This window comes from Vulpes lagopus, chromosome 17 (genome assembly GCF_018345385.1).
Source record: "Vulpes lagopus strain Blue_001 chromosome 17, ASM1834538v1, whole genome shotgun sequence".
In the NCBI taxonomy this organism is placed as follows: domain Eukaryota; kingdom Metazoa; phylum Chordata; class Mammalia; order Carnivora; family Canidae; genus Vulpes; species Vulpes lagopus.
In genome coordinates, this window is record NC_054840.1 from 9,733,729 (window position 1) to 9,758,059 (window position 24,331).

The 24,331-nt window shown below is 38.5% G+C and overlaps 1 protein-coding gene across 2 annotated transcripts in view; it reads left to right on the forward strand.

Annotated features, from left to right (window-relative positions):
• Window positions 1-24,331, forward strand: part of WDR49 (WD repeat domain 49) — a 161,194-nt gene that overhangs the window by 97,810 nt on the left and 39,053 nt on the right. The window contains exons 16-17 of one of the 2 annotated variants that reach the window (XM_041731885.1): window positions 6,385-6,494; window positions 8,551-8,694. The exons of the other annotated variant lie outside the window; for it this stretch is intronic. Of the exons in view, the coding sequence (XP_041587819.1) occupies window positions 6,385-6,494; window positions 8,551-8,694 (254 nt within the window). The remainder of the gene's footprint in view (window positions 1-6,384; window positions 6,495-8,550; window positions 8,695-24,331) is intronic. 2 annotated transcript variants of the gene reach the window in all.

Below are 24,331 nucleotides of genomic sequence, written 5' to 3' on the forward strand. Positions count from 1 at the left end.
TCTGCTGACAGGGAGATAGAAGAAGGGGGAAAAAATCCCCCTTTAAACATCCCGTTACACTGAATTACACTTTGGTATTTGTTCTTCCATTTCCTTGAATTATGGCTTGCTGAAATGTCAAGTGGCATTTTACTTTCAGGCAGAAGGATCTTTTCAATTTAGAAATATAGCATGACCAATCCTGTACAATAATAGAATGCTGGGAATAGAAAGATTTTAGACACGATAAAAGGCCCCCACCCAGCCACCCAACTCAATTTTACAGATGAGGAGCTAAAGTTACCCCAGGGTAACACAGAGCATTGTTTCTCTTCCTGTCACACTCCTAGCAGAATAAAGGCAAGTGTTATAACACATTCTTGTTTAAGAGTATTTCAGCTAATATACTAATTTCCTGTTCCTTATGACACACTCATTTATTCTTTTTTTTTTTTAAATCAGCTTTTCTCTTGAAATCTCCAGCAGTAAGAAGCAAAATTGCCTCTATAATACTGCAGTTTTTTTTCAGATGACAATACATCCAAAAAAGGCCTGTGATCTTTACAATTTCTGCTTTATCTAATTCAGATGACTAGATTGAAATAATTTTAGGACTTTATCACAAGCAGATAGTACAGAATAACATCACTTTGGAATTATTGAACTCATTGAAAGAAAAAGGCTAAAAATGTATCCTCGGAATTGGCTTGGCAGGTACATTCTTCACTTTTCCCAGGAACATGACCACGGATCCTCTGTGGAAAACATACAAGTGCAATGTAATTGTCAGCTGGAAAATGTCCTCCGTGGCTTCCATCCCATGCAGAGAGACTACAGATAATTTTCTCCTTAAGACAATATTACCGTGAAGGATGCACCCTATCCCTAATCAGACTAGTAAATACAAGGAGGGAATCCTGCCACTTCTGGTCCATATGCAAAATATTTTTAAAAATACGTGAAAGAATTTCAAGGAACTAGAGAGAGAAAAGCACAGCTGGTGAGTCTGTGTGCAGGTGGGGGTATGTTCGCATGGAGGCATCTTTCAGTAAGAAAGATGGAGATGCAAACAGGAAAAGCCAATAGAAAGTAGAAGAAGCAGGAAAAACAAGGGAAAAGATCAGATGCTTTAAAGCTGCATTCTCATCTTAACTCCTAAGATCCTCTCTCCAGGATAAAAATCTTGGCATATATTATCTTCTGACTTATACATAAATAACAGGTTTCCATAGCGCTTAAGGTATTGTATAATATTATGTGTGAGAAGTGGGTAGGTGGTAAAATGTCATTTTCAATTTAAGTCCTGGGGAGATGAAGACGAATATAGAATTTAAGAGAGTAATAGAAAGTCCTAATGCTAAGTTAACAGTGGATACAGAGAAACAGATTTTTTTTTCCTTCCTTAGATTCTGCAAAAGTGAAAAGAAAAAAAGGAAGAAATAAATGAGAGGGTAAAATAGGGAACAAAACCCACAATGGACATGCATTTTTCTTCATTTATAGCAATGCTTGACTCTGGACTCACACAGAATTATTCTTCTCTAGAAAAGTTATAGATAAAACGAATGACTCAGATGGTATAACTTTAGAATGTGTCTTTACTGTGAATATTTATTCACAGGATATTTATTTTCTGTGAAAATAATACATGTTCCTTAGGAGAAATTTTGGAAGTATAGATAAGCAAGAAGGAAAAAGATGAAAAATCACCTGTCACAACAGTAGTGCCGACCCTTAGGCATTTCCAGTTCCAGGTAAATAAGCAAGTATATAGCAATGTGTCTCTTATGAAAACAGAGACTAGCATACATAGTTTATAACCTGGTTTATCATTCAAAAAAAAAAAAACTGGGAGTACATTTCCGTGTGAATTAACAGAAGTGTCCACAGACATCCACATCTCTAACGACACTCTAGGGACTTAGGGATTTCGTAACCATTTCCTTTCTTTCAAGCATTTAGACTGTTTACCAATGTTATCTGGGAAAGCATTTCTCAAACACCTTCATGCATACATATTAGAGTATCCAATGGCCTTCATCATTAGAATAGATTCTTTAAAATGGGGTTGCCGAGTCCAATATTTTGAAGGCCTGTGGGTCATCTTGCTAAGTTGCTGCCCTGAGACCTCCCCCACCATCAGGTGCCTAGAAATGGCTGCCTCGAAACCAACACTGGATGTTGTCATTGTCCTAAAACTGTTGCCATGGTATCTCCTCATTGTTTTCAGTTGAATTTTTTGATTATTTGTGAGACTGAACCCCCCCCCACGTGTCTATTAACCTTTAACAATTTAATAATGAACTTGAAAGAGGTATTAGACATGCACTCGACTGATTCCTGTCATATCTTTGAGAGAAGCACATCCTAGACTCTTCTTGAATAATTCCTATGGGATGCACTCACCATCTTAAAGATGGCCTTCTCTGTTATTGAACCAGTCTTTATTATAGAATGACTTTAATGTTAATCAAATCTATTCATGCATAGAACTCTCTCTCATTGACCTTCATTCTTATTCTAGGGCAACAAAGAGCAAGTCTACTCTACCTTCATTATCTGACACTTTTCACCTTGGCTGCCATTTAAAAAATGGGGAAAGGGTTAATTATCAGAAAGCAGGAAAAAAATAATCAGATGGGAAATGAAACAAAAATTTCCAGTAATTTCTCAGTAAGTTTGTGTAAGACAGAAGGCATGCTTAAAATTGATGTTTCTTAGACATGAGAAATTATTATGATGTTCTAAAGTCCTTATTATGGTTAGGAGGGAATTGATATTTAATATTATTTATATGCTGTTGATTACCTAATTATCCTGCCAGTAGATATTCTGTGAGAAATTAAATTAGAGAATTTATGGACAGCTATAAGAAAAAAATACACAAAACATTAAAATCACATTTTAAATTAGGCCTTATATGACATAAAACACTTGGAGGATTGAAAGTCTACTTTTGCCAACAATCTGTGGCAATAATCATCCTTTGCCCATGTATAACGATTGAAAGCAAATGAAAGTTTACTCAATTTTTAAAATTTAAATCTTAAAAATATTAGTACTGCAACTGATTGTTTTTGAAAGTACCACATCTCCTTATTTTTTTGTCTCATCATTCTGATAGTTCCCAAGAGTATTAGGACTGGCCATAGGGGTGACGGAACTCTCTACTTTGAATGGAAAATATTTTCTTGTTTTTGGTTAAAGTGATAGTGCAATACTTACTTGCGCCCCTACCATATTCCAGGCACTGCTCTAAGGTCTTTATGTATTTAACTCATTTAATTGTCCCTGAATCTTTAGGAATGGTTACAATTATCATCCTGATCTCACGACTAGGAAAGCAAGGCAGAAAGATGTTAAGTGATTTGCCCAGTGTCAACCCACCAGCAAGAGGTGAACCAGAAATCCCAAAGCAGGCGTTCTGGCTCCAGAGCTAGGGCATGTTGCCACTGCTCCATACTGCCTGCCCAACAAACATCATGTGACAATATTGAGAAGCTATTGGTTTCTGAGCCAAGTGATCAAATATTTTGTCAGATTCCTGCTATGCATAAGCCACTACTCTAGGCACTTTCACTTTCCTTTAATGCCTAGTAGGGCACTTGGGGACTTGTCACATGTCATTCTTCTCTTCTATATCCTGAACCAAGAGGGGAGAGATCTTAGAGCCTTTCTTTCTCATAGAATTGATGGCAAGGCTGCCAGAGCCCATAGTAGGCCCTCCTCCAGCATCACCGTGTAAGACCCTTTTGTAAAGTTTTAACTCCCTCTAAGCCCTTTATTACATTATTCTCCATTTTCATCTTCATCCATTAGGAGTATTGGAATTTTGGGAATATTCACCTCTTTTTAATTGTGTCCACATTGTCATAGTGACCATTCCCCTAAATGTCAAATGTCTATGGAAAGGAAGTAATAAGTTAGACTTTGAATGTGGAGTTGACTCTGCTGTCTAGAGGTTCATAGAACTGCCCTTCAGTTAGAACTTTGTCATTATGGCTGTACTTCCCCGTCAGTCATCTCAGTAGTACAGTTTGGTGTGGTTCCCAGGAGAGCCTCCTACTTTATGCCTACACATTTCCCTCTGTGGATTTAACTCCTCAGGGGAGGTAGGCAAAGTGATTGTAGTGTCACTGGATGAGAGAACCAGGAAGCAAATTGCCTAAAAGCAGGAGAGAGTTCAGAGTGTCTTTGGAAAATAAAGGTCTGGTTTTATCTAGTCCAAAGGTAGACCTCCCTACTTCTAGGCCTCCCTTTACAGTTTGTACCTCAGTTTATAACAGTAATACTTCTCTGGGGGAAAAAGTATTAACCTAACAACTGTAAGCCATAACTATACTACATTCCACCCTTCCTGTGCCTACCACTAACTTCTAATTGTTAACAGATTCTCTTACTATCTTAAAATGACTCGAAGGGTGCCATCATAGTGGTTTGCCAAGCCCAGATGGTGGCTAAATAATATGTTCTGATTCATGAGGGATTGCACATTGTGAGGGAACCATTCCAGTGTGCTTTGGGGAAAAAATGCCACCTGCTTCAGTCTTTGGTTGCCAAAGATTCCCTTAAAAAAATCTATAATTCCAAATAATTTATGTAGACACTTCACACTGTCAAGGAAATAGAGCTTAACTTCCATTGTCATCCACCTGTTAAGTATAGGCTGTGTGTGGAAACTAGCTTCCAAGAGTAGTATATGGAAAGGAAGGGAAAAGTAACTTTATAGGGCAGAAGCTTGGCAAACAAAACCTTGACCAATAGTAAGGTTAACATCAACAGTGATAAGACAGGTTGATAGCATGTACCCTTGATAAGATGTAATGAGAATAGGACTTCATCTCCATTGACTTCCTTCCAACAACCCATAACCCCCCATCTAGCCCTAAGAAAAACATCAGATAAACATAGATAGAAGGGCATTCTACAAAACAAAGAAAAAAAAATCTGACAAGTATTTTTCAAAACTGTCAAGGTCATTAAAATACAAGGAAAGTCTAAGAAACTGTCATAGACTAGAGGAAGCTAAGGAGTATAATGTGATTTCTGGGGACAGAAAAAAGGACATTAGGAAAATCCTAATAACATGTTGAGTTTAGCTAATAGTCACGTATCAATATTGGCTTCTTAGTTGTGAACAATAGGGACAACTGGGTGAGGGATGTGCCAGGACTCTGTGCTATACTATCTTGACAACTTTTTTGTAAATCTAAAATAACTCTAAAATGCAAAGTTAGTTTATGTAAAAAAACTCAATCAATAAATTGCTACTTAAACCTATATAAATAGCACACAATATTAACTTTGAGATGCATAGACTTAATTTCACTTGTATTGATATTTTAAACTCTTGAGTTTGGGAAATACAGTCCAAATAGAGCAGAGGGAAAGGAAGGAGGGAAATGAACATTTATTGAATAGTGTTATTTATTAGGCACATCGCCTAACAGCCATCTATCTCCTCTCCTTTAAAACCGCAACGAGAATCTCATTGTGTAGAGCAGGAAATTGAGGCTGAAAATATAGGAAACCTCTCAAGGTTCTTCAGCTACTCAAGAGGCAGCCTCCAACCTACAGATAAAAGGGGGTGAGAGAGCAGTCAGCAGGAGGAGCAACAGATGCCAGGAAAGAAGGCAGCAGGGAGAGGGCAGGCTCCTCAGGGGCTCTGGTAATTGTGTGAAAAATGGGTGTGTTTTCTGACCTGATGCCTCTAAAAAAATACTAATATAACTTGTCACTGTAAAGGGTAGAGGTCTATACAGTGAATGATAACAATAGTTGAAACCATTTCCTGTTTTCTGACAGGAATTATGTACAATTGTATAATGATGTCACTCCCTGTGTTTTACTGATAACACTGTTTCCTTGGATTCAAGCTAATCTAAAGTTTCCCTATAGATTCATATGACAAGTCTCAAAAATGCTGAGGTTTTTTGTTTGTTTCTTCTTTTTTTTTTTTTTTTTTGCATTTTGGATACCATAAGTGAAGATCCAGTCCTCACACTGGATAAGTTTTTGACACGTACCACCAGTTAGCCAGTATAATTTATACACAAGGCAAGAATAGTGTGTGCTTCTGTGAAATTTTCTTCTGCATAATTTTTTCTCTGACCTTCCAGTTGCTATGGGAATCTTTGCTTAACTAGCCTCCTGGCCTCTCTGGCTCTTACCCTTTTATATCATCACCTGGCTAGCAGCCATTTTATTCAAAGAAATGACTTAATTAGTGTAAACAAATGTTGACACTTAGGTCCACAGTATAGAGGGGGTTTTTTTGTGTGTGTTTTTCTTTGTTTTGTTTTGTTGTTGTTGTTGTCAAGAGTAATATATATATTTAAAGCCTGAAAGTCCTATTCATCCTTTTGTGGTTGATATTTTATTTTATCATGTATTATTTTCTTCCAGTGTCAGACCATCAGAAGTCATAAATTTGGGTATAAAATATAAGGAAAGAAATATCTTTAAGAAAAAAGCACATAACCTTTACAAGGGTGAAGTTGTACAAAAACCATCCAGTAAGTAATCACTCTTGACACATTTTTATAGTGTTATTATTTTATAGATTGGTATGAATAAGACAAATAGCTACTCTGTGTGCCAGGAATGCTGGTATCCCTTAATAAATATGAAGGTAAGGTCCTGTAATCTCTATTTAATGAAGGAGGAAAGTGAGGCTTGGAGACATCAGCGACTTGTCCAGGGCTGCACAGCATATAAATGGCAGAAGTTTAAGGTCTAAGCCAGAGAACACACATAATGTGCCCAGTATAGTTTCTAAAAGAGAGTCGGCATGGAACATCAGTTCTCTCTCATAAACACTCCTAAGTGTTTAAGAGATGAAAATGAATAAAAATTATTCTTGCTCTAAGGAAGCCCAATGTAAGTTTAGTTTGGGCCAACCAGAAAAAGAATTATATATAAAACAAGTAACCGTAAAAAAAGAACTGATATCATACTGAAGGATATTATTTAGAAATGTAGTAAGAGGGGCACCTGGGTGGCTCAGCCAGTTGAGCATTTGACTCTTGGTTTCAGCTTAGGTCATGATCTCGGGGTCCTGAGATCCAGGCCTGAGTAGGGCTCAGCGGGGAGTCTGCTTGAGGATTTTCTCCCTCTGCCCCTCTGCACACGCTTGCGTGCTCTTTCTCTCTAAGATAAATAAATACATCTTAAAAAAAAAAAAAAAAGAAATGTAGTGAGAGTGATTTCCAAAACTCCGTCATATGAAAATATTTTACTCACTGCCAATCTTGTTTTAAACGTATATCTGAGGGGTAGCTGTACTTTCATAGAGTAGATACATTAATTTTAGAATTTCTACTGAAATTTTGCTGTCAAAATGTATATCATTATTTAACATTCAATGCACCTTTATAAACTAATCTACAGGATTACATTGGATAATATGTGTAAAGTACTTACAACAGTGCCTGGCATACTATAGAAATTTAATATAATTACTAATTACTAATGTTATTGTTATTATTACTACTAGTATGCCTTGGAGCATGACCTTTGGGGTGCAACATGCTTGAGCTGAAGTCTAAGGTCTGCTATTTACCGGTAAATTCAGGCAAGTTATTAAAGTATCTTGAGCCTCAATCTCCTCATCACTTAGAAGGGCATAATGACACTCTCCAGGTTCTGAAGATTTCTCCTTTGGTTTGACATAACACCTTGATTCTTAAAGCATGTTCCACGGCCAGCAGCATGAGCATCATCTGCAAACTAGGAATGTACGTTGTGGGCCCCCATCCCTACCTACTAGATCAGAAATGGGAGTCATGTAGAGACAAGCCCTCCAGGTGACGGAAATGCCTGGTTTAATTTGAGAACCACTGACATAGCACATGACTTGTCCCACACAGAGTGCTGAGTGTGTATTAGTTGACTTTTCCTAGATGCCGAGCCACCATGACGACAAAGGCACAGTTCTCACCGTTGTGCTGCTAACAATCAAACAAACGTAAAATCACATCTTGAGTGAAGCCTTCTCCCTTTAGCCCAGGAAGCAAAAAAAAAAAAAAAAAAAAAAAAAAAGGAAACTTCTTCCCATTGTCCAAGACTTTGCTTTTAAGTGCACGAATAAAAGAGCTTTCCTTTCCATCACCTCACTGTGTGCATCTGCAGCACAGGAACACAGCTCTGGTTTACGTGTTAGCCAAATTAAAAGGTACCTGCAAATTCGAAATTTCAGATATGTTGTGAAATACTAAAAACAAGATTCCGTCTGACAAAAAAAGATGCAGTTTCCTGGTAGATAAAAGAGAAACTGGAGCTCTTCCAAAACTGCAGAACACACATTTTCAAGGGAAAACAGCGAAAGAATACAGAATAAAAAATAAATGAAAGGGGAGCCTTGAGTTCCTTTTGGTCCCTTTGAATAAAAGGACCGTGGATTTATCACGAACAGCTGTGTTTATAGGGTTTGCTGATGGCTGCAGCTGTAGCAGCTGAGTAACAGGAAGGTTAAATTTTAAAAAGTTAACTTGGAAATGGGCTAGCTCCTTCTGAGGAATTAATGATTCTGTACTTCTTTCGTATCCTCCCCTAAAACCTACTGTTGGGAAGGTGCATTTAGGTCGTTAAGCATCAGAGACCTGAAAGAGCTGCCTGAAGTGAAGAAACCAGCTTTTCTTCTGGACCTGGAGAAATACTTTAGGGGAAAGCCAGAGGAGTGCTCCCGAATTCCAGAGCTTTCATCCCTCTCTGAAAGTGAGTCATCAGCCAGTCATATCCTCCCCATCCTCTCTCCCCCTTAAACTCAACCACTCAACATCCCCCCACCCCAACAACAACAACAACAAACCCCACTAAAGTCAGAGAGCATGGGAGTAACATGTTGGCCTTGAGGTTGCCATGAAAGGAAGCGTGGTTTGCCTGTTCCGATTTATAGCTCAGCTGCTGATCTGTGCTCTCAGAAAGGGCAGCCAACAGGCTGGAACACATAAAGAGAGTATTTTTATTTTGTCACTCTCCTGAAGTCGGAATGCCATGAATATATTTTATGAGTCTGCCACGGATGAGAGCCCCCCCCACCCCCCAACAATCTTCATTTTCCAAACTGATACCAGAGACAGAGATATCCTAAGACGGCTTTAGACCAGAGCCTCTGACAATCTGCTTTTGTTCTGTTCGCATGGTGCACTATAAATAGAGGCTGCTTAACGTGCATGGGATTAGAGACTTCCAGCTGCAGTGCTGGGCTTAGATAATGGGAGGACGGGAAGCTCAGCTTAGAAATATGTGTGAATGATCTCAGAAGATTCAGAAACAAGGTGTGCAAAAGCGTGCTCTATTGCTCCGACGGTTATGGGCTTCCAGGTTCCTAAGAATCTGAAGAAAGGTTCCTGTGCAGGAATCCTCCCCGCAGAGATTGGCCCTGGGGGGAGTGCAGGAAGCACAACCTGATTCTCAGTGAGGCACTCAGAAAGCATATGGACACTGCAGGGAACTCATTTAAAATAATTAATGAAAAGTGCGAATTTCCAACTTGTCACAGTCAAGAGATCAGAACTACACTCGAGCCATCTGAGATCTGTGCTTTCTAAACTTTTCAAATCCTCTGAGAGGGGGGTTCAGCATCATCCTTGAGAAATCATAACCCTTGTAGGAGGGAGGCGTTTCTTATGTCCACACTGGAGGAAGTGGAAGCCTCTCATCTTCCTGTGGTTCCCTATGGAAAAGGAGAACAGCTGGTCAACATTTTTTTTTTTTTTTTGAAATTCCACTTGTAAGCAAGGTACAGCTGTCATTCCTCATTGCCATAGTTTCCAGTTGAATTGTTATCAGCTTCCTTTGCCTTTACTCCAGAGTTTTTCTTCTCTATAAACTTATAATCATTTATTTGGTCTCACGAGGATCATCTAATGGTTTCTGCTCATTTCTTTTAAAACCATGAATCCGTAAACTTCGGGGCTCTACATAAACCATTTTGTGCATGTGACAGGGCTTTCAGTCTATCATCCTGCCCGCCCCCACCCCCTTGGATGATTCATCTTTTAAGAATAAACATGGAGAGTGCTTATCTTGTCCTCCTGAGTCACACACAGAAGGGAATCTGGGGAACAGGCAGGAAGAAAGGATCCACAGAGCCAGGACAAAGTGTAGAGACATAGAACCTGCACAGGGGAAGAAACCAAGGTGGAGCAATCAGAACTGAGGGAAGAGAAATAGAAGGCAGGGAGTATGCCCATGCTGGGGAGTAAGAAGTGGGAGAGGTCAACGGTGAGGGCAGCAAACACCTCTCCTCAGTGGTGCAAGCTCCCGCGCTCCCATGAGGAGCCTTGTACATTCTGCAGCAAGAGAATTCTTCCTTATGGGCAGGTGGATGTGCGTGTGGCCAGCTGTGGCGTAGGTGGCTGGATGGACATGCCTAAAATGCTCTCATATATTTTCAAAGAAATTTTTTTCTCCTCGATTTTGCAATATAACTTTTTTCTGTAATTTCCACAGTTTTTAAAAAAGATGCTTTCTGCCCCCCCCTTTTAAAAACAAAACCTTTTCTTCTTCAGCTTTTCATCCTCTGCTTTCTTTTCAATATTGAACTTAACTGCCTTTTCTGCAAGTGAAAATAGAGCTAGCTTGCTCTTTCTTTCTTTCTTTCTTTCTTTCTTTCTTTCTTTCTTTCTTTCTTCTTTCTTTTTCTTTCTTTCTCTTTCTTATATTTTTTTTAAAGTTCTACCAACTTAAAGGAGAGACATGCAGACTTTGAGGACAGCCAGATGCATGACATGGGACGCTAGGTTCTGTGGAAGCACCAAGGGAGAAGCCAGATGAACTGCGGCTTGGGGCATAGGAAGCAATGCAGAGTGGTGGTCACATACTTAGGATGCGCAGGAGTCCATGGGGTGAAGGAAGAAGAAGGGGATTCAAGATAAAGGAAATAGTGTGAGGAAAGGCACCTCATGCATGAAGTAGGGCAGAGGCCCTCGTGATTCCGAGCTGACTGCACTGGGAGACTCTAGGTAAGTGAGTTTGACACACCTGAGTAGAGTAGAGTTTAGAATGTGTTGTTTGAGGTACTGGTGTGCTATTTAGAAATAAAGGTCTTGAGGAGGGCAGAGGACTGTAACAGGCCTAGTGTAATATCATCAGATACTGCAGTAATGTTTGCTCACTTACGTGTTTAGCCTTTTCCGAGGTAGATATTGAAGGCCTTCTCTGTGCTGGCCCCTGTGCTGGAGGCTGGAGACAAAGAGTTAACATGTTGAGGCCCAGCCTTCAAAGATCTTGAAGACTAGTTGGCAAAATAGATAGGGAAATTAATAATTGTGTTTTACAGCAAGAGCTATGATAGAGATCTGCACTGGCTACTATGGGACCATGTGGAGATTCATAGAGGGTTTTTTGGGAGAAACCTGATTATGTTGAGCTAGATAGTAAAAGTCAAGTTGCTATCAGTCAGGTAAGAAAAATGGGGGATGATATTTCTGGCAAAGGAGTAGCTTACGCAAATGTAAGGTGGTATGGGTAACGAGGACTAAGGGAGCTACACATAGTTCCAAGTGGCCAGGTTCTAGAAGGGGCATGATGAGAATTAAGGTTAGATAGGTAAATGGCAGCCAAATCTTAGAACACTTAATGTACTATGCTAAAGAGCTTGGAATTTATTTTATCAGAAATGAGGACCCATTGGAATGTTTCAATCAGATATTTTGAATTATTCCATTTTATCTCTTCTATTAATTCTTCTGTCTTTATATCTCTGTATTATTCTTTTTGTGATTGTTCCAGAGGATATAATACTCATTTCTGTGTCCTTTAGTCCTTCTTGTAATAGTAGGCTTCCACAAAAATTATTTTTCTTCAGTCTGAAGAAGGTTCTGCAGTATTTCTCATAGTGTGGGTCAGCTGGTGAGCTTTTATGTGTCTGAAAAATGCACTTATTTCATTATGGCTTTGGAAGGATATTGTCACTGGTTTTAAAACTCTAAATAGGATATGTTCTTTTATTTATTTATTTATTTTTTTCCTTTCAGGTCTTTAAAGATAGTGTCCCATTGTTTCCTTGCTCCCAAATTCCTGTTTAAAATTCAGCTCTTAATATTATTGTGGCTCCTTTGAATGTAATATCTTTTTTTTAATTTAAATCTGACTCCTTAATAAAGGGTTTTCACTTTATCCTTAGTTTTTAGTAGCTTTATCATGATGGATATAAATATACTTTTTTCAGTATTTATATTGCTTGGAGTTGATAGGAATTCTCAACTGAACGTTTCCTCAGTTTTGGACAATTCTCAGTCATTATCTTTTCGAATATTGTTTCCAATTCCCACTCTCCTGTGCTTTCGGGATTGCAAATCTGCATATATTAGACATTCTATACATCATAAATATTTCTTACATTCTTTTCTTCTTTCCATTTTATTTTCCTCTCTGGGCCTTGAGTGCTTTATATTGACTTCGGACTCACTAATCCTGTCTTTGCCAGTCTGCTCTTAAACTCATGTGATCAATTTCAGATTTCACGTATTTTTTCAGTTCTAGAATGCCGTTTGAATCTCTTTTTGTATAGATTCTCATCCTCACTTCAAAACATTCATGTTTTGGGGGGATCCCTGAGTGGCTCAGCAGTTTGGCGCCTGCCTTTGGCCCAGGGCGTGATCCTGGAGTCCCGGGATCGAGTCCCGCATTGGGCTCCTGACATGGAGCCTGCTTCTTCCTCTGCCTGTGTCTCTGCCTCTCTCTCTATATATATATCGTAAATAAATAAATAAATCTTTTAAAAAAAACATTCATGTTTTCATCCATTTTGTCTAAATTTTCTGTTTTCTTTAACATACTTATAATAGTAGTTTTAAAGCCCTGACCTACTAACATCAGTATCCGGATGATCTTGGGGTCTGCTTCTATTGTCTATTTTTTCCTCATGATTATTAGTCACATTTCCCTTCTTCTCTGCAAATCTTGTAATTTTTGTACAAATTTTTAATTCTATGACAGAAATTGTGTATATAAAATGTATAGATACTGAAATTAATGTTATTTTCTCCCAGAGATAGTTTGCTCTTTCTTTAATTGGGCAGAGAACATGAAGGGCACATCACATTAATTCAATTAGGAATTGAGCTTGGTCAGTGCTTGGTTACAGCTTTAGTTAGACTTAGTCTACTTCTGATTTCAAATGTCTGTTTTAAGCTTCTGCTATTATTGGTATATCATCTCCTAAGTACTGCAAGATTACAGGAAACATTACTTTGCCTCTCCAGTCCAATCTACAGTCTCCATCACCCTAGCATTCAGAAACCATCCTGTGGGGAATACCCACCGTAGTTGTGGGATTCCTCTGGATTCCAGTATATCATACCAACCCACATAGTCATCAAAACTCTTCTGATTTTACTTTCCCTTAGACAAGTCTCTTTGTCTATGGCAATCCTGTTTGTGGACATGATGAATCCACAGAGGGAATTAAATATTTGGCAATCTTAACCCATCTAAGAAGGGTTTTACCATCTTCACAATTTTAGTTTGATAATCTTTGCTTCCACCACCCTCTGATGTGTTTAAAAATATTATTTCTATAATTTACCTGTTTTTGTTTTTCTGTCTGGTACAATGAGAAGGATGATCTACCACTGCCTATCTTTTATTCAGAAACAAAACTTCTGTTGAAATGTTTAAAACAGGAAAGTGACATGACCAGTTTTGCATTTTAGAAAGCTTTCTGGAAACTGTGTCGTAGATGCATTATAATAGGGCTAGACTGAAGGCAGCATATTGTACTAATGGAAGCTTGTTGTTTGCAGCCAGCTATCTGCTTTTGAATCCTTGCTTTGCCTTCTACTAGTTGTTTATATCTGGAAAATTTATATAAGCTGCTAAATCCCAGTTTTCTTATGTAGAAAATGGGGCTAAGCATACCTGATTTTGAAGCTGTGTGGGTAAACTTTAGCACAATGACTAGCACATACTAAGCATCCATTGGATGGCATTTGTTATTATTTTGAAGATAAGGAAACCCTAGAAAGGAAGTAACGGAGTTGAGAAATGTTAAGGAGAGGGAATTTCAGGGTTATTGCCCTGATGAGATGTGAACATGTGTATGACTATCATGTTTCCAGCTTGGAAAACTATGTCCAAAACAAGACTAGGATGTTAAGAGAGGAAATACAGGAGGAGAAGATGGTTTAGAGTGTTTTCAAAATATGCTGAGATAGAGGTGCTTGTGGGACGTCAACAAGAAAAGCTAACACTTTTCTGAGAAAGTGATTATAGTAGGAAAGAAAGACAGAGTGGTAACCGAAGAGCAAGTGCAGGCATGTTTCAGAGTTTATGGTATTGTTAAGCTCATTTTTTTAATTTTTGATATAATATAGGAGTATTATAGAATACTAGCTAGTAGGAAGTGAAGAGAATTCTAAAGAACCTGGGAATATCAGACCTGAAGAACGGCCACTACCCCTCAGAGCTGAGACAGACCAAGGAAGATGCCCATCCAAGCTAGGGCTGATACTCAGACCTCACTGGAGGGGGCTTATCCATGTGTCACTGGATGGTAAGATGGCAGAGCTGCCGCAGGTGGAGTGTGTCAAAATTCTGCTCTCCAGTGACATGGGAAGTCATCCACAGGGAAGTGCTACATCTCAAAACTCACTGCAAAGCCACCAAAAGAGTACAGAGGGGGCTGTTCACAGCAAGGAATCACTCTGGTAGACCTCTGCTTACTTCTTAGGGTAAACAAGGAAGTCCTACACCAGGTAGTGCCAGACGAGTGGCACTCTGCTGCAAAGCCACCCGAGAAGGTGACAAGGAAAGCTGCTGGTTCTGGGCTCTGGAGTAGCTATGCTTGCATCATGGGAGTCTAGAGCCTTGGTGGGGACTTGATACTGGGGGAATCATGCTGTAGGAGTCTAGTGCTAGAGAAACTGCCCTGCAGAAGCATGGTGAGAGGAGCACTCACTTGGAAGAAAAATCTACTTCTCCATTGTCCCTCTAGCATTCTCTTGTGACAGGGATCAGCATCAACCAGCTGGCAAAATAAATATTTACAGGGTTCTAGTTTATTATCACAAAGGAAGCAGTGGAGAGTGGATTTGGAGCTGAGGGGCAATATATCGATAACTGGCATATTATCATCTTACCTATATTTTCATGCCCCCCCCCCCGCTCTTGGCCCTTTACATTATTTTGTGTCTTTTGAAATTGAATTCATTTTTCCTAAGGTATTAATGACTATGGCTGTATTTTGGGAGAATTTCCATTTATAAAGTGAATACAACTTGGGAGACTCAAAGAAATAATGGTATAAAGGCAAAATTCCAAGCATACACTTGACTGTAAATCAAGACTCCACCCGTTGCTAGCTATATGACTTCGAACAAGTCAATTAAACTCCCTGTGCCTTAGTTTCTTCAACTAAAAATGGGCGTCATTTTAGTTACCATCCTCATAATGTTGCTGTGAACATTAAGTGAAATAATTTAGGTGAAGTGCATAGCATAGGACCTGACACCTAATAAGAATTTCTTTACTGATAATATTTTATTGTTATTATTTCATTATTATTCTACTAGACAACTCTATGTTACAGAAATTATCATTGTCCTTATTTTCTGTATGAGGAGTCTGTGGCATAGACTCTATGGCATAGACATAAAGAGTTTAAGTCACTTACCTGGTCTGACATAGCTAGTAAGAGGTGGTTCCTGCATGAGAAGTGTCCATGTTATTCAGTTGTCCGTGTTGTTAATATTTCTAGGTGTCATCTCCCTCGTTCAAATCATATCCTCTAGGCAGACTATTCTTATCCTTATTTCTGAAACCAGCCATTTTACTATAATATTACCTATTTTTATCACTTTCATTGAAAAATTGTTCATCTCCTTTTCGGGAGGATGCTGCTAGATTGAAAAAAATATTATAAAAGGGCCCTTAACAAAAATCTCAATTACCGACATATCCCCCCTCCACATTTTCATTACAACAGCTTACTTAAATCTTTGGGCTGCATTTTCCACGCACTTCTGCAATCCCCATAATTACAGCGTGTGGAAGGTTATTTGGCAATTGTATGATGAGGGGCATCCTGCCAGACTTACTTTCAATATTCTAAACTATCACTTTGGAACCCAGGACAGTTTTCAAACACTCCATAATCCCCCAGTGACTTTTTAGTCTTACCTACTGGGTTTTTAATGTCCTTTTGTATTCTCTTTCTTTTCCTTTCAAGTTGAAACATCTTTCATACTCTCTCTTTAGCTTCCAAGTTGTTCCCTGTGGGTTCTCAAACAGCTTGAAACCCCTCTTTGATATCCCTTATTCAAAAACCTGGCAAGGACTTAGAAGTGTCTCTGGGTCAGGTTTTGCCAATAAATTCCCTAGAATCCATTCACACTGTATGTGTAAAATCTTTAAAATTTCCAGTGTAGAGAAAATGCTGCATTAGTGACAGCTCAGGTGAATTGTTTGTTGTTGTTGTTGTCCTGTCAAAGACAAAGTGAATGGGACAATTAAAGACAAGATTTCATTGCAGGCTATTGCATAGGGAGAATATTTGTTAAAGAGGAATGCCTCAAAGGAAAGGAAGTGGGCTTGAGCTGTTTCAGGGGTAGGTTAGTGATCCAGGAATCTTACTAGACTTTTGGGGAAGGGTAGAGAGGTCTTATCTCAGAGTGTGAGAGCAGACTTATCTGTTATCTGCAGAGTTATCTGTCTCCAAAACTCAAAAGCGTGGAGGAGTTTCTTAACCACCCCTGCTTTCCAGGAGTACAGGCCTCAGTAAGGTTCAACATTGTCAGTTCCCTGGCTTTTGTTCAAGAGAAAGGAATACCACTTATGGAAAAAGCCAGAGGTGATCATAAACTTCAGTGGGGGGACAGGAGGGGAACAAAGCAGGGTCTCACAAGTGGTGTCTCACGGATTCTTGTTGATGTTGCTTCTAGAAAACCAGTTGAAGCATATGTTTGAGTTGGTGACAAAGGTCAGTTGTTCTGGATCACTGATATTGTGGAAAATTTCTTACTGGAACAAAAAATTAAAATTAGAAACGCATGTATAGATATATTCATTTTAAGTAAGAAATGAAAGATTGTTATATGTGATGCACTCCAGGAAATTTTAGATAACTAAAGAATGAGCGTAAACAAGAGACATCTTGGAAGTATAATTCCTTCCTATTATTTTTATCTTTATATAATAGCTCTAAATCATCCTGAGAAAGACACACACACACACACACACACACACACACACACACCAAAATTTGGTTCCTACAAGACAGACATGATTAATATGTGAAAAACATTTTTTTAAAAAGTTCAACAGATGTTCCACATATGTCATCAGTGAAATGCAAAGTAAAACATTAATGAGATATCACTGCTCCTATTAGATTCCTATTAGAATGGCCAAAATCCAGAACACTGACAGCATCAAAGGCTGTTGATGTGGAGCAACAGGCCCCTCATTCATTGCTGGTGAGAATGCAAAATAGTACAGCCACTCTGGAAGGCAGTTGGCAGTTTCTTACAAATGGAAGCGTACTCTTACCACATAATCCAACAATCATACTCTTTGGTGTTTAACCAAAGGAATTGAAAACTTATGTTCACACAAAAGCCTGTGCATGGATGTTTAAAGCAACTTTATTCATAATTGCCCTAACTTGGAAGCAACTAAGATGTCCTTCAATAAGTGAATGTATAAATAAATTGTGGTACATCCAGGTAATGGAATATTATTCACTAAAAAGAAATGAGCTATTAAGCCATGAAAAAACATGTAGAGGAATTTTAAATGAATCCTACTAGATGAAAGAAGCCAACCTGAAAAGCAACATACTGATCATTCCAACTATATGACATTCTGGAGGAGGCAAATGGTAAAAAGATCAGTGGTTTCTAGAGAAGGAGAGAGGAGGTGAATAGGGTGAGCACAGAGGATTTTTTAGGGCAGTGGAAATACTCTGTATGACATTACAATGAGGAATATATCCATTAATCTTTTGTCTAAACCTATAAAACATATCACCAGTAGTGAACCCCTTAGGTAAACTATGTACTTTGGGCAATTATGATGAATCATTGTAGATTCATCCTCAGGGGAAAAAAATGTACCATTCTGGTGAGCAATGTTAATAAAGGGGAGGCTATGCATTGGTGGGGACAGGGGATATATGGGAAATCTTTTTACCTTCTTTTCAATTTCATTTTAAACCTAAAGCAGCTCTTAAAAAATGAGTATATCTGTATAAACTAAACTCCAAATAAATTAAAATAAAATTGAATCTTTAAAAAAAAGGTTCAACAGGTCCTGAACCACAATCATTTAAGAGAGACATGAAGACAGTTACAGCATTTTGACCAGTCCTCACCACCTTGCCAACATGCCATTGCTTTGCTAACTGATGTTACTCAGTGATGGCTACATTGAATGACAACTTGGCACAACTGATCTAGAGTTTAGACTCAGGAATTCAAAGCTTGGTGTCAAGATATGGGCAGTGGATAATAGCAAGGGCACCACCTGGGATCATGTTAGAAATGTAGCATCATCACAGGCTCCAACTCAGATCTATTGAATCAGAATCTACATTTTAACAAGATTTCTGTGTGATTCTTATGGACATCAAATTTCAAGAAGCTCTTCTCTAGAAGACTTAGAATAGGACTGAAGGTGTGAATTAGAAGGTTTTCAGGACACTGAAACTGAACACTTATTATTATTGAGACTGCCGTCAAGTCCTTTCTTGCCACGGAGCCTTTGTGAGGTTTTTGCCACTATTCTTTGCCTGATACAGTTGGTTGCTAATCAAGGGACAAGGGAAGCATCCGATGACAAAAGATTAACTTTGCTTTATTAAGTTCACAGGATCATTTTATTTCCGTGAAAATGTTTTAATAGCTTCATGACCACTATGTCTTTCATTTTCATTACTTTTAAAACACCTTTTGGGTATCATTATAAAAAACCTTGTTGGGAAGCCAGCTACAGAATGAACTGATGAATATATAAATGTCGTATTTTCCCAGATAGGACATAGTAAATGTAAGTGGTTACCGATAACACTAGATGTTTTTTAAGGGCTGTGATAAGTGGATGGATATATGGATGTCTGATATAGAGAGCGACCTTTCTTCCACCACTACAGAGCCTTCAGGTCTCTGGAACGCAAGAATTCCAAAGTTTGAGAAGTGAGCCTATCCCTTCTCATTCCTGGAGGTATCTTCATTCATTTGTTCATTTATTCAACAAGTATGTTTTTGAACACTTCCCATAAACCAGACACAATGCTGGGTGTTATGGGCTTATGAGTTATAATGGCAGACAAGGTCTTTGCTTTTGTTGAATTATCACCTAGGGGAGAGACAAATAATAAATAAGCAAGTATAAGAAGATAAGTTTGGATGGTGATATTAATAAGAAGTATGAAGAAGTAAAGCATGATAATGTGATAAGACATGACTAGGGGAGCAGCCGTGAAGGTCCCTCTGATTTTGGGGCTGAATCCTGAAAGATAAGAAAGCAGTCCCACGAAGTATTAGGGACAGAATATTCCAAGGATAGGGAAGTGTAAAGGTACTGAGTTGGGAACAAGGCTGATGTGGTCCAAGAGGAGAAAGAAAGTCACTGTTGCTGGGGTAGTGTGAGAGAGATCAAAACTAGTACAAGACGAGTTTGGAGGGGGACAGGGATCAAGTCATGTGGGGCCATGTAGCCTGGACAGAGAATTTGGGTTTTAAGTGATGGGAAGCCTTTATTTATTTTTATTTTTTTTTTAAATTTTTTGGTAAATGGTAAGTCTTTAGAGGCCATATACATTAGCCGTTACTAGCCCTTCTAAGTCAGCTCCTCTTCAAGATTATAAATTGTTGGCTCAGAAAGCAAGAAGTTTGAGATTTGACATACCACATAACTCCTATATGGGAATTGAGAGTGCTTTAAGAGAAGCTATATATTTGAATAAACAAAGATTTTCTTTACAAGGAGAATCCAGCAGCCTCTAGTCACAAACCACCAGAACCTTGACAAACCAGTTTGTTTGTCTCATTAAGAACCACTTTGCCCTTCACAATTGTCCTGAGGTCAACAATGTACTTTACGGCAAGTGTATCAGTCAGGGTTCAGGGGAACAGCACCAGCAGGCCCATATATTAAAATTCAAGACAAGGAATTTGCTAATGGGATTGTGGGGGCTGGTTGAGCAAGTCCAAAATGAGTTGGGCTGAGTCAGGAAGGGAAGATCATGGCAGACTGGGCATAGGCTAAGCTATCGTCCACAGGTAGGGAGGAGAGGACAGGATCAAACTCCATGGGTACAGGCAGAAACTATTTTCCAATGGTGGATTTTTATTTCCTCTCTTCAGGAAGCCTCAGCCCTACTTTTGAGGTCTGCCAACTGATTAAGTCTGGCTCACCCAGATTATCCAGGATAATCTCCTTTACTTAAAGCCCATTGATTAGGGACTTTAATTGCATCTGCAAAATCGCTTCTGAGCAACACCTCGAGTAATGTTTGATTGAATAACTGGGAACTTTAGCCTTGCCAGTTAAGACTTCAAGAAAGCGAGTTATCACAGCAAAGTTAGAGACATTCCTTTAGAATCTTAAACAAGTTCAACAAACGGTTAACGGTCTCTTGGATGTATCGCACAATCTTTTGCAGACTCACTCACATTATCATATGACAACATTATGCCATTAACCTAGCAGATGTTGTTACTCTGAATAGTAAGATGAATTGGCTACTATTATCCCTTTAGAAAGTGTTAGGTGAATGACATCATTTTTGCGACGTAAAAAAATTTGCCAATGAAGCCAAAAAGGTTGCTTAACGGGCCTCATCTACAAAGATCCCTGTGAATATTAGTAGCTGCTGGGAGTTTTAGTGTTCCAGGTGGGAGCCAGACTGCAAGCAGGGATCATTTCTGGGGAAGCATTTGAGGTGCCTTTCCAAAAAGAGATCTCAGAAGAAAAGGACCCAACTCTGCAAAATTCCAACAGTTAGCTGAAACTTATTTTCTCATCCTGAATAAATAGCTACTTTTATAAATAATCATGTAGTTGTAATTTTACATTTTTTTTTCTTAAAGAGAGCTTTCCAAATTGTAGGCTTGGGGCCCAGGAAAAAGTGATCCACCTCTGCATATCAATCTATTAACATCTGTCTTTTAACTCAAAAATTTTTTGGGGTAACTGTCTCCCTTTAGATCTGCAAGGGCCTATCCATTAGCTGTTGGTTTAACTGTCCTGAAACCCAGTCAATTATGGTGAAATTTCCTCATCTAGTTGAGAGACGTATCTCAGTAAAACAGTGAGAGCTTATATCAAAAGGAGCTCTTCTTTGCTGTCACAGTGAATCTCAGGAGAGCTCTGAGGCATTCAGAACGCCTTGTGGTTCTCAAATGCTAATCTGCAGTCCTGTGGGGCAAAAGTAACTACTAATGTACAGAAACTCATAGAGTTGTACTGCTGGTATCAGGCAAATGGAAAGTATTTTCATTTGTAGCTTTGCTTAACAGGTAGTTCGAGGTTGATTCATTTTTGTCCTATTGCTAGAAAACAAAAATACACACTCATCAAGTACCAGAACATATAAAAACTATCCAGTGAGAAGTCTCCCTCCCTTCCATGACATGGGTTTGTCCAGTTCCCAGGATCACCTATTTCTGGCATCCTCTGCTATGAGTTTCTCTGAATCCTCTGAGAGTTTCTGTATGCATTGATGATTTTAGATTTTGACCTCTGCTCTCTGGGTTTTGATGTGCCTGCTATACTTTTCCAGTCCTTCTATTTCAAGTTTTTTGGAATCACTTCATTTTAGGTGCGTGTTGGGTTTTGCTTTTTGGATCCAACTAAAAAAAAATCATTTTTATCATGAAATTGAGCACATTTATTAATATATTAGACATTTTGGTTTTATATTTCTCACACCCTTATGACATTTCTTGTTTATATGTTTTTTAAAGTTTTCACTGGATCTGTAATTTTTTCATTGGTTTTATTTCAAGAGGGTGCTATATATTTGTTCTAGTGGCACCTTTGTACTCATTGGTTTATATAATTCTTCTAGCCCTTCAGTTTTCTAGGACAGTAACTATTACATCCATGCTGACTGACGGTAAAATGAGCATGTTTTTTTCATTCCTCTCCTCCTCTTCTCTTACCTAATTTTATTCAATAATTTGATCTTTCTTTGAGATTATTTTATTTCGCTAAATTTACTTATACGACTATTCCTTGACTTGTTGGCTTAAGCCCCTTGCATCTTAGCTGTTACCGATTTATCATGAATGAAGCTTCTTCCTTCTTATCCCTCCAGTTTTTTGTTAATTGCATCATTTCTACATTGTCAGGCATGTGGCTTCTACCTTCTGTTTTATTATCCCAGACGTCAAATTATTTTAATCTCATGTCTGCATTTAAAAAATATTCAGGGCTCACCACTAAATCTTTTTCTGTATTTTCCTCGGTCACTTCACTTATCAGTTTGCTTTGTAGTAATTTTCTGGAAAAGCTGTCTTAGAAATACTAGTTCCTGAATTCCCTGCAGGTTGAAACTGTAACTTTTAGATTTGTGGCACAGCTTGGGTGTGTTTCACACCCACACCTCCCGTGTTCTTTCCTCGATTTTCTTGCTGATGTTGCTCTACTGTCTTTGGTACTCATCATTACCCTGAGGAGAGCTAATGTAAGGTATCCATTTCTCTCCTTTTACGTGACTCAACTATTTTGTCTGGCTGCCAAATGATTCCCTTTGAAGTCTAATAATTTTACTCAGATATGCTTTGTTGGACTATTCTGACTCTGTCATTCCTGGTACCATGGTCTGTCTTTCCCATTTATGTCAGATGGTCTCTCATTGAAGGAAAACTTCATCCATGATGCCTTCCAGTATTTGTTCTGCTTTGGTGTTCTTTCTTGAGGACTCATCAGAGTGTTGTGTTCGTTGGACCTATTTCTTTTTCAGTATCACTTTCCTCTCTCGGGTCTTCTCTTAATTTTCATCTTGTTATATTTATTTCTCTCATTTGTAAGCTCCACTCCCCATTGTGTTACCAGTCTATTCTCACTGGAGAGATTTTTCCTGAGTTGTTCCAGGTCACCTTCCTAACTTCCTGGTTTGCCATTTCCTGACATCTTTCACTTCTGCTCTGTGATCTCCCTTTACAGAGGGAGATGCTCTTTCAAGTTTCAAAATGTAATTTGTGACAAAGTGTTTAGTAACAGTATATATCTGGCCAATGGCAGCATTTTTCCAGTGGGTCTGTGTATTGATTACTCCTGCTATTTTAAAAATTTGTTTTGTTTCTAATTTTGCTTATAGTCCTCTATGTCCATGCTATACCAGTTGTTTTTTTTTTTTTAATTTCCCTTCTTAATTATTTAATCTTAATGAGTTGGGTTTTTTAGACTTGAAATTTGTAGTGGGTTCCTAGGGGAGAGCTTGTCATATGGGGTTGGAATGGCCTTCAGTTTTTACAACCTGCAGGGGCAGATTGTTTTTAGCAAAACATAGCTCGTGTGTATGATTCTTTATGTAGCTCTGCCTCATCTGTTTCTCTGAAGACAATGAGGTGCTGTGGAGGGCTTTGGCTTCTAGCCTTGTTCACCTCTGTTAACATCTATAGATATGAATGAAAGAAAAAGCATTTATACTGCAGGGTGAGCCCCTTCACCTTTAGTGAGTGTCTTTTTGCTAGAACTTTCTGAGATGCTGTTGATGCTGGTCTTCTTACACTTTCCATACTCCTCACTTTAATTCACGTGACTTTTGTCCAGTCTCAGCTCTTAGACCTCCCTTCTTCATAGTTTGCAGGCTGCAGGTTACCTCTGTCTTTGGGTTTTACTCATGTGGAGACTGTCTGCCATATTATTTTTTCTCATTTTTCTGGTTGTTCTCATATAATATCCAAGAGAAAAAGGGGAAAGATATTGACTCATACAATCACGTTTGTATGGTAAGTGGAGAGAGTTCTTTTTTTTTTTTTTCAGTCCAAATATATAAAGATGGCACTACACTGTGAAGTTGTTCAATGTTTATGTAGTTTATTTCATATTCCTTGGGCTTGGCATTTAAAGTGTTCTTTTGTCCTGTTCCAACCTTATTCTCTATATATTTTGAACTTTGGTCACATTGTACTGAATTATTCAGAATTACCTGAATAGTAGCTCTTGTTTCTCCATACATTTTTTTTCACTTTGTTCCCTCTAGTTTATATTTCCTTTCCCCTTGCCAACTCTTCCCCACCTCCATGGTCCTTATTATCAGTTAAAATCCTACCTGGACTTCAATATCTACCTCAAATAATATCCCCTTCTTAAAGCTTTTCCTCTGATTTCTGCATATTACTAAAACCTCTTTATATGTTTAAACAAAATTTATGTTGCTCATATTTTCTTAGAACTG